Raw genomic sequence first — 11,532 nt, 5'->3', positions numbered from 1 at the left:
TGTGTGTGTGTGTGTGTGTGTGTGTGTGTGTGTGTGTGTGTGTGTGTGTGTGATCATATTTGTTGGTCTGTGCCAGTAGAGAAATATCTCATAAATCACTGAYCAAATTTTAATGAAACTTTCATAAAGTTATGACTGCGTTTACATCAAAAACTAATCAACTTATGATCTTAACACAAGAAAATGGTAATAACTCAGTTAATTTTACATATATTAACAAAATGACCACGCAATAGTGTTCAAAACACCTGACTGCATGATCAGTGTGGTCACAACATAATATATATGATGTGTTATTACACAGCTGTGGGTCACAGTAGCATGGGTTGTAATTTTGTGTGAAAAATGYTAACTGAACTATGGTCATAGGTCTGCAAAATACAAAATCTGTTCCACTAAATACTGAGAAAGGGCTATAAATAAAAGTGATTTATTCTAATATATTCTTATCTTGGGATGCAGTCGAATAATATCCTGCCYTTTCTTACAGTTAAACACAACATGAAGCAACCTGATCTCAAATATTCAAAGGCTCATCTGAACATGATTGCTTTATTTGAGTCACACTTCAATAGAGACTTGTAACCTAATGGTGCCACACACTGATATTTTACAATAATCTTTGAATCAATAGGTTTATGACCATTCTTGACCTTTTTTTTTATAACTCAAGAATAGAAAAAAGCTCTTGATTTTTACAGTTGTAAGTCATTACATTTCTGAGAAAAATGGCAGAAAGGCTGTGACAAACAAAACCAAGTGACACCAACTCTTGTCCAGCAGCGTGTGATGACTCATCAAATGATATAAATCTCAAATAACAATGAAGTTAATCTTTGGAGACAAACGTTCTCTTTGTTTTCAGTCTTCAATATTGCCGTACAACGTTCCGACTGTTCGGCCTCATGTCAGGTCTGCAGAGCTGGCTCGGGCTGCAGCCTCTTTGGTTCACTGATCAAAGCAGTGAAGCATCTCTTTCTTTGGCCTCTGACCACAGAAATACTGCCCAGTGGAGGAGGACATGGCAAAGTCGTGTGGGTGGAAATTTTCCTAGAGGCAACTTTCACATCACTCACAAATGGGTTCCTCCAAAACCTTTTAGCTCTTGATGAGAAATGCATGTGTGTTTATGTGTTTTTTATTTTATTTTCTTCTAGATGAGCTTAAGGAGAAACTGCAGGGTTTCGTGTCAGAGACTAACAGCCAACGTCCAGGATTCATTAAGATGGTGCGGCATGCCAAGCAGGAGGGTTTGATCCGGTCCAGAGTGAGTGGATGGAGGGCCGCCACTGCCCCGGTTGTTGCCCTGTTTGATGCCCACGTTGAGTTCAACGTCGGCTGGTGAGTCACTCACCAGCACGGAGAAGTAAAATTAGCAAGGCGCAATAGATGAACGCTGGCTCTTGAGTCATTTGATCTGTGCAGGGTGAAGGAGGGGGGCTGTTTGAGAAATCTATTTTATTTTTAAACACAACCTTGCAAAGTTAGATTTTTAATTAAGAGTGCTTGTATTCACAACGAACAAGAATATATTACACTTTAATTAAGAACCTCAGTAGTTTGAACTCTCAAAATGTTAGTGTAACAAAGTGCAGCTGTATTCCAATTATTCAAGATTTATTTTATTAGGAACTGTACAAAACATGTGATGAATTTGTTATTTTTTCAAAAGATTGATTGGCCCTAATATCCCAAACAAAGAGCTAAAAGGGAATAGGATTTTTTGCTAACAACTGTATGTTCATTGTGAATTTTTTTAAATTTATTTAGAAATGTATTCATTTCATTAAAAACAAAACAATTATGAACAAGAGAAAATATAAACAATCAAAAATCTAATAAAATAAAAAGTGGAAGAAGAAGAAATCATATATCTGCCCCTATTATCCCCAGAATATGTTCAAACTAAAGTAATTTACACAAAAAATTAAAAATTAAAACATCAACTCAAGCAACAATTTGTATAGATTGACATTACGCTTTTCCATATTCCTTCAGAAAACTATCTGTAATATAATGGCAGTTTAGCTGACAGACAACAGAAAATGTGTGCAGAGGTTGTTCTAATGTTCTGACACACAGGTAATAGCCACTTAGGCTTTCAATTGTTGTTAAGGAAAGCAACCATTCTTTATTTCTACAACTGTGTCTCCCTTTTCATTATCTCCACGCAAGGGTGCATGGCTCATTATGCAAGCTTTTTGTTGATTTGTTGCAAAAAAGAGCAGAAGTTTATGTTCATCTTCCTTCAGCCTGCTGCTCGGCTCGTGTTAACTGATGTTACTCTCATTTGTAATTCAGTTTTTTCTTTGATTTCTGTGAAATTCTTTGCTCTGAACATTGGGTTGAGCTATTCTGTTCCTTGTTTTTTATCTCTCTCTTTTTTGTCTTTACTATTTATTTATTTTTTCATCATTTTCCCTCATTTATTTCGGAAAGAAAATATCTTACCAGTTTTTCATACCTGTATAATCATAACTATATTAAAAAGAAAAACATTGTACCAAGCTAAGACAATATGAATAATTWTCAAATGTGCTGTTGAAGCAATAAATTGGAAAAATTGCTCTTATCTAAAAGAGAAAATGAGACTTTCCCTTCAAAATGCTAAGTTGTAAATTTAAATATGTTTTGATGCTGTATATTCATTAAAATTCTGAACCGTTCACGAAAAAGGATTGACCTTTGGGACCTTTCTATAAAACATGGTTTRCCCTGACTGCTTTAAAGAGCAGCTGCAGTTCCATTAAATCTGTTTATTCCAATGGGTGACATAATTGTGACCTCAAATTGTTTTATTTTTTTCTGTTCCACATTTTTTACTGAATATTGTAAAAAAGTTGCCTCCTTCTACATTTGTGGTCTTCCAACAACTTTTTGTTCCTTTTTCAGAAATGAATATGCTTCTCATTCAGACATTTTATGATTCATTTGCTGTCCCGTCCTATATTAGATGATGTAATTCAAGTGGTTTTGTTTTATTTTATTTATTGTTATTTAACCAGGAAAGTCCCGTTGAGATCTCAGATCTCTTTTTCAAGGGAGGCCTGGGCCTTAAGGCAACCTATTGTACAAGTTTTTAGCGGTGGGGAAACCAGAGTACCCAGCAATTTAAAAACCTGAACATGCTCACACTTGGTTATTTTACCTTTAACACTAAATCAAAGACACAAATCAAAACGTCCATATTCTGATTTTAATGTGTGGGTTTGGTTTAAAGAGAACATAACATTTGTTTGAAACAGCTGTCTCATTTCCTTATAGATCTAATGAAACAAAACAAGCACCAATTTCTTTAGCAGTAATAATAAAGTTAATGTAATTCTCTGTAACTGAGCTGTATGTGAGTAAATATCATTTACTGCCTCATGTTTTGATGAAAGTAACAGTTTCCCCATCAATCATCAAGCACAACTAAAGGGCAGTGGAGGAAACCTGTGAGTTTAAACATATACAGCAAAAAAAAACTGCATTTCTCTCCCTTTTTTAGGGCTGAACCCATTCTGCAGAGAATAAAAGAGGACAGAACTCGCATAATATCCCCATCATTCGACAACATCAAATACGACACGTTCGAGATCGAAGAGTATCCGCTGTCCTCTCAGGGCTTTGACTGGGAGCTGTGGTGCCGCTACCTCAATCCCCCCAAGTCCTGGTGGCACAAGAGCAACAAAAGTGCACCTATTCAGTAAGTAAACACAACTCTGAGCCTAATTGGTATCTGGCATTAATCTCTTGACAAATGTCAGCCTGCAAAAAAGGCCATTTCTGCAGCTGTATGAGCGAGTCATATTGTGCACCGTCACATATTGTTTTTTCCGTTGCCCTTGTCGTCACTATAGAAACTGAAAAAATAAACAAAGCTAACATTCATCTTCTGAAATCTTCCAGGAGCCCGGCTCTGATTGGCTGTTTTGTGGTGGACAGGCTGTACTTTGAGGAGATCGGTCTGCTAGATGAAGGCATGGAGGTGTACGGGGGAGAAAATGTGGAACTGGGCATCAGGGTGAGTGATGACGTCATGCCTCAGGCCATGAACTCTAATGTTCATTCAGGTCACATGTGAGCAGCTTTAGGAGATAACAACACTTGATGTTTGTAGGATGAAGGACATGAAAAGCTAATATTTTACATAAACTCACTGGAGAAAAATAATGTGACTTAAACATTGTGTGCCGTGTATAGGAAGTTGGATATACAGTAGTTGCAGTGTTTTAAGAGATTTGCAGCCTCGACAGTTTGACAAATTACCTTTTTTTTCAGTGAACTAATCATCTTTTTTCAGATTGCTCCAGTAATTGAGTCATTTAAAACWACAGCACTCCGCTCCTCATTTCTTTTGCTCAGTTCCAAACCTTTAAAACTGGTTTGTAATTCATCCACTAAGTCAGAAAATAATTCCACCTTAGAGTCCTTGTCAATCCTTCTTGCTTCAGGATTTTCATTTCATGTGAGAGAGAAGCTGGTGAGGAAAGTCCTTCAAAAAAAATCCCACTGCGCTCTGATTTGTCAGCTCAGTGACCTGATAAGAGACCCCCACTGTTCTGAATTAGCTGTGAGTGCACATCCAGCCATCAACAGTTTAAAAGCCTAATATGCATCAGCATTGCCTCAGCAACATGAAATTTAGGCAGAAACTTTATGTGAAAATGGTGAGAAAGCAGAAAAAATCCCTGCAAATATCAGCATATTTTTATAGCTAAATAACACTGTACAAAATCTTACCTCAATGCATGATCACTATATGTTTTAGTCATAAAAACGTGTGTAGTTCCCTTCTAATAAAACTGTTGTTTTCATTCATGAATGAGGACAACCAGCTTGGATGGTCAATAACCAGGTTTATCCCAAAGAGTTTTGGGAATTGCACGGTGGAAATTATCAAAAACGGATGAGTTAAACTGAGGAAATTAACCTAGATGCATTTAAAACGCTGCCAAAAAATGCACTTTATGTATTTTTTTCACTGTACTGTAATAATTTGTCCAGCAKCAGCTCTGTCTATAAGCAGAAAATTACTTGGCATATGTTCAGTTCAACAGTACGACAAGCAGATGGGTCAGAGTGAGAACTACCCTCCTTAGGAATTGCTAATGATAGCACACACAAACTGCAGATAGATCATTAGAGGAGCCAACAGCCTGTTCAATAACAGCAAGATGTGAGGAACTTTTCTTCTTCAGCTACACACGCACTAGAAATTACTGAAAGAAGCAAATTTATAACAAGACTCCAAATGTCGATAAATATCTTTTCTAACCAGTGACAAGAAAACATTATTTTCTATTTCTCTCCAGAATTAACTTATTTTTAAAACTGTCTGACACAATCATGTCCTTATTCACAGCTTTATGGCCGGGAACATTGCTGGCTTTATTGAACAGAGGCCTACAGCTATCACATTAGTTCTAATATGAACCAGGTTAAAGCATCACGTTGAGTCTCTGTGCAGTTCTCAATGTCCTCACATGAAAATAACAACTTGAAATAAACCTCAAGTTTTATTTAGCCAAAACAGTGTTTYTACTGGCAGAGCCAGACTAAAAAAGCCATGTTTCTTAAAGAAAAGAATATAAATTTTGATCATGAGCTGACGTTTTAACGTTCTGTCAGAAGCAACAGTTTGCAGATTATAGGCTTGTTATAAAACGACAGGACTGTTTTCCAAAAACTCTTTTTGACGAAGCTTTCTAAATATGCTACAAATACCTCATAGYAAAAAGAAGAAAAAACTTTAATGGAATTTTTTTTCCCAAATCAATAAGTGACCTTTTGATTGCTGCAATAAAGCCATRACAGCCCCCTGAAACCAAACGTAGCCCTCTGCTGATTAAAGTTCAGTTTTACTCTGTAGTTTACTTGGTACGATTTCTGCTCTGTCGTTCACTGATTTTGTGAAGCTGGACTGAAGAAGCTCAATCCTTGCTCAGATAAAACTGGAGTTTATTAGAGTTCTGTTGTGACTTTAACTCACTGTAACACAGCAAACTGAAAGCTCCAAGACCGCAGAACTCTGTCTTGTCCGCATATTAGAAATCCCATAGAGCAGCAGCGGGCTCTGTCTGCCTGCCTGTGGCACATTGGCCGTGCCCCCCCCCCCCCCCCCCCCCCCACACACACACACACACACCTCCAAACCACCTGCCAGCACACAGACAGACTGTTGACGTATCCTCAGAGATGCACTTAAAGCAGGCCAGCAGCTCCAGGCCTTGGCTGTGACTTTAAAGACCTTCAGGAGTAAGAGGATGAACTGAATTCCTGATTTCTGTTCACATTTAGTCACCGTGCTCTTGCTACAGCTTTATCAGGTGGACATCCTTCAACTTAAAAGAACAGAAACTACAAATTGTGCTGGAAAATAGAAAACCCACAACCTGCTTCAAAAAAATACTAGTATTTTAGCTTTACCATATTGCCATTAAAGTTCAAAAAACCACATTTACAAAACCATTTTTGTWAAACAGCTCCTTTCAATCTCAGAATATATAACAGATCACCGTAATGCAGCAAGTGAAGTTGTTGTTTTTTTTATTATTATTTGTGCTGAACTGTTTGACATGCAAACATTCCACACTTAATGCAAATGCAAACAAAAGGAAGGAGGTTTTTGCATTTCTATGTATAATTCAAAAAGCTTAAAACATGTTAGTTGGATGTAATTCTAGTCCCATGAGTGTTTCACAGGTAATAAATTTTAAACATCRACACTAAGGTGATGATGGGTAAAATATTCTACAAGCTGAAATKTGAAAACGATCAAACCAAAACAAAACTACGAAATAATGAACCAGAATCAATGACAGCAAATTGCATTTTTACATTTGGTGTTTAAGTTCCACTTAGCATACCGGCTAAAGTAAAGATCGGCTGATTTATTGCAAAAAATGAAATGAATTAAAATGAAAAACTAAGTTTATTCCTGAAGATGCATATAGCAAGGAAAATAAATACAAAAAACAACAAAAAAGTAGAAACTCATACCTTTTTWAAATTGACTAGATGATGATTGAGCTTCAGATTTTTATTCCCACCAGAGCAAGAAAGTCTGCCATTATCTGTAAACAGGATACCCACTGGGAACACTGGAAGCCCAGTGTTATTATGCTCCAGAAGGAATAAACATCCTGAGAGTCTCAAATCGATCCAATGAATACAGGGAAGTTATGAGGATGGTTTCCTGCAATAATAAGCTGAAATTGAATCCTGATATGTGTGATCAGTGTCCAGGATAAATTGGATTGTAGCGGCTGATTCCCAGTCTAAATTTGTCCTGTTTGGGTTTTACATAACACTATGTTCAATTGTTTCCTGAGATGAATGTGCTGCAAATCTAATATGCAGGTTCCTCTGTGGTCTTTCATCAAGTCAGACTGTGGAGAATACACAGCAAATTACAGCAAGAACCCCAAAACAGAATTATCAGTCGAGCGATTTCCCAAAACAACTGTAAATACTTGATATTGCTCTTCTGAAGCCAGTATGGAACAATGCATCAAACGAGGACCAAAACGAGTATCTTTCTCAACCAGCAAGGTTGCGTTGAAGACTGAGCATCACCGAGGGCTATAAAAAAAACAATTATGCAGGAGCTCCGTGTGCACATTYTTCATAGAAGTGCAATAAAACACCATTACTGTCCGAATAATTATTTACCCAGCCAATTTCTGCCAAGTTTTCAGCAGGCAGTTTGTTTTCAGTGTGAGCAAAGRGGTCTCAGAGTTTTAAATGTGGAAYGTGCAAATGGAGTACGCAATAAATTACACTCAGATCTTCATCAACTCTGATACTGAAGGTTTCAATTACATTCGTCATTTTTAGTCTATAAACACAATCAAGTTTTATTGTGATTAATCACGACTTTGTGCAATTGCAAGGACTTGCCAATTATTTAAATTATGTCATCTCTAAAAAAGTATTAGTTGTTCTCTAATTATTTTAAATACATTTATACTAAGTAGAAATGTGCTATTTTTCTACTAATCAGGGCTTCTTTAATAACTAACTTTAAATGATGCAGTTGTTGCTGTTTTGTGAACTTTAAAAACATCCTTTTTAGACTTTTAGTGACTTTAAGGGTGTGTTCACACCTGATACATCTGAGTTTCTTTCCCGTGTTGGTCCGGACCTTGTYTTTAGGTGTGAATASACTCATGCAAACCCTGGTGCWGACCAAACAACTGGACCGAGACACACTTTGAGGTGGTCTCAGTCCYCTTCAGAATGAACTCTGGTGCGGTTCTCTTCTGGTGTGAATACACCCTTAGTAAATCAGTGGATCACTTTGTTCAGAAGTTTCTTGTCGATCGAACAGACTGCAGCGTTGGTAAGTCTTATCAGCTGCTGGTTTCAATTAAGACACAAGAAGGAGGCTAATTAAATGAAATAAATAATAAGATTTTCGCCATCATCATGTATCTGGAACAGTCTTGTGCTTAGATTGTTTGTGACATTATCAGTTAAATATTGTCTGGTGAAAACTACACTTGTTAAATCAGCTGGAAAGCAGCAGTTTCTTCGCTCTGATTTGTATACTGTGGCCAATACATTTTTATTCTCATCTGGAACAGACTGCAGATCAGTAGTCTACCCATACTGTCCTGCATAATCATCAGTAATGCTTGTTTCAATGTCATTAAAGAAAGACTGGGTCAAAACATTTATATTGCAGGTCCTTAAAATCAGAAAATCAATGAGTTTTTTTATTAGATATGTTTCATTTTGTTCAAAGAATGTGTTATCACTCAGCTCAGCTTTTTTTACCATGCAGCACAAAGTTATCTGCACAGCAAAACCAAGACATAAACTAGCACGGCAATAAAAAKCATTTTGTTTAGCACCATAGCAATATGTTCACAGATATAAACTGTGACAGTGGTTATAAACTTTTATTTACTTTAGGGCATCATAATGGCTTAGTGGTTACTATTGCCCCACAGCAAACAAGTTCTAGGTTCGAGTCCCGGTTTGAACCTGGTGGAGTTTCATTTACTCCTCAGTTTGCACGCATTTTCTCCTGTAGTACAAAAACATGCATGTTAGGCTGCTCGCAGGCCCAGACCTCTCAATGGGATTTGCCTGGTTAAATAAAGGTAAATAAGTAAATTTATGCAAGCTTTCATCTTCACATGATGTGGGCTGAGGGTAATAAAATTTCCTGGGAAATAGCATATACCAAATTTATACCTCAGTAATCATAAAAATAATAATAAAGTCATTTGTAATTTGTTGTTGTCATTTGTTCTGATTCATTATGAAAAATATTACACCAAAACAGTAAAACAGGTGTGTATAATTATATTAGTTTGTAAAGTTTCAGGGAATTTTTCTTTCTTTCTGTGCAAAAAAAKCCCTGAGGCCCGTGTTATAATTTATGGTGAAAACAAAACGCTGCAGCAGACTCAGGRTGTAATTGTAAAACAGTCCTGATTGAGCGCCATGACCCCTGGGCAGCTGAAAATCTATGGCTTCCCACCGTGTAATCTCAGACCAGCAGCACAATCAATGAGAAAGTCTTTTGTCTAACAGAGGTGATGTGAATGGTGATGCAGGCCTCCTGTACGAAATGAAAATATCACATCTYCATGCATCCTAAGATGATTCTTGTACTGCAATGAGGCTATCAACACAATTCAATATGAAGCAAATGYCAGTTTTCAGTGTTTAGCAGAAGACTTTTTATTTTCAGGGWTTGGTGGTAAATGGTAAAACATCGTTTTAATCGCAGTAATATTGACAGAAGTTCCCACTTTAATAAGCAGCAGTCTGTTCAGATGAGATTGGCTCCATTACTCTGTCTCGTTTTCAAATTGCTTTATAAATTATTTTTATTACTTACAAAGGAGAACATGGCAGAGCTCCAGAACTGACATAACTAAACTTTTAAGACCACACTACCTTTTTATTTGATAAAACTTATTTGTGAATTTGAGAGGTGCTAAAAAGAGAGAGGTTGTTTTTATTGCTGTTTAACGGTAATGTTTCTGAAGCTGCTTCTTATATAATCTTTATAGTGTTCCAGGTTTCCCTTCACTCTGCAGAAAGTTATATTTCCTGACCTGTACAACACAATTTATGATATTAGCAGAAATGATCTTAATTATAGAATTAAAACGTTTAAGAATAAACTGAAACATGCTGGATAAAGGGTGTGACTAAATTTTTGTAATCCTATGACGCAAATTTTGATTTGAGTGCCGCACAAGAAGGAATTGTTTTATTTTGAACATTTATACGTTGAATTTTGACTCAAAGAGAAAATACATTTTTCTTGGTGCAAAATGTAAAAAAAACGAACGCATTTTAATTATTTAGCTCACTTTCTGAGTATATTATAAGTTTTAAATGCCAGCAGCTTTCACAGCATTAACTAAGCTAGCAGCATTAGATGTCATCAACCTGTGACAAAAGTATCTGCTAATGCTGCTGAAGATGGCATTCTGAATTTAAATACACAACGTTTGAATTAAAAACAATTTGGATGGTGTCTGTTGTCTGGCAGTTTGAAGTGCAGCTCAAACACCGCCTGCAACTGCAAGTTTGATGAAGCATTAGCAACATTAGTTGTGTTAGCAGCCTTAGCAGATAAATTGTGTAACTTCCATCTGAACTCGCTGACACAGACCTTTGGGCTGGAAGCGTGTGATTGGTTAGAACTTCGTGGGTGTTTCATGAGGAGCAACGCAGCACTGAGGAGCAGAACATCGAGCAGCTCTTCTTTCTGCATGTTATTTTATTTAAAATTAATTATTTTTTTTGTCTGGACCGAAGAGCTAGAAGGGCAGCTGGTTTGATCCTGTTGAACGTGAGCATTCAGCTGATGTTCACATCTCTTTTTCATCACTACCGTTAAGAAAAAACAAAAAGAAAAATTTTTCCTCCGCTGACTTTTCACCCAACACAACACTGAATGTTGAGTGAAAAAAACACAATATCCAGCCATCATTATTGTTATTTATAACAGTTGTGTGAGGGCAGAGGGAGGAATTCTTATCATTTATAGCCAGCTCCATCTTTAGCCTGTTTAAACTCGGCCAGGAAAGAGACGCCCGAAATGACACAATCACCAACCCGCTATCTCACGTCATACTGAAGTATACAATAACCCAAGCTTTAGCAGCATTAGCCGTGTTAGCAGCATTAGCAGCGTTAGCAGCGTTAGCATCATCAGTAGAGATAGCGATTTGTCTTCATTTTTTCATCAGTGGACAAAAGACATTAGTGCTAAAGGCATGGATATAACAGACTCTGTTTTAACCAGTCGGAAACAACATTTAAGACTTCTGTTTAATATTATTTTAGTCATTGGAAATATTGAACTTAATCCAGGTCCAGATAAAAATGTTTTTATGTCCACTTTTTTATATTTTATGGGATTTTATACAWATGTTTTTAATAATTATCTTGACCTGGGTTTGTGCACAAGTGTGTCTTATATAAATCCAACTCAATTACAGTCTACACAGGATCTATATTACAGTATATCCTGAAAAGGTTAGACAACCTCCTGTTATGTCGAGTCTGAACACTACA

The 11,532-nt window shown here is 36.7% G+C and overlaps 1 protein-coding gene across 1 annotated transcript in view; it reads left to right on the top strand.

Annotated features, from left to right (window-relative positions):
• galnt18b (UDP-N-acetyl-alpha-D-galactosamine:polypeptide N-acetylgalactosaminyltransferase 18b) overlaps positions 1-11,532 on the top strand; it is a 99,271-nt gene that overhangs the window by 57,787 nt on the left and 29,952 nt on the right. Inside the window, exons 4-6 of the mRNA XM_014026943.1 lie at positions 1,158-1,341; positions 3,491-3,688; positions 3,892-4,006. Coding sequence (XP_013882397.1) covers positions 1,158-1,341; positions 3,491-3,688; positions 3,892-4,006 — 497 coding nt within the window. The remainder of the gene's footprint in view (positions 1-1,157; positions 1,342-3,490; positions 3,689-3,891; positions 4,007-11,532) is intronic.

This window comes from Austrofundulus limnaeus, unplaced genomic scaffold (genome assembly GCF_001266775.1).
Source record: "Austrofundulus limnaeus strain Quisiro unplaced genomic scaffold, Austrofundulus_limnaeus-1.0 Scaffold5, whole genome shotgun sequence".
Classification (NCBI taxonomy): domain Eukaryota; kingdom Metazoa; phylum Chordata; class Actinopteri; order Cyprinodontiformes; family Rivulidae; genus Austrofundulus; species Austrofundulus limnaeus.
The sequence above is the reverse complement of the archived record's forward strand: the minus strand, read 5'-3'. Positions and strand labels throughout refer to the sequence as shown.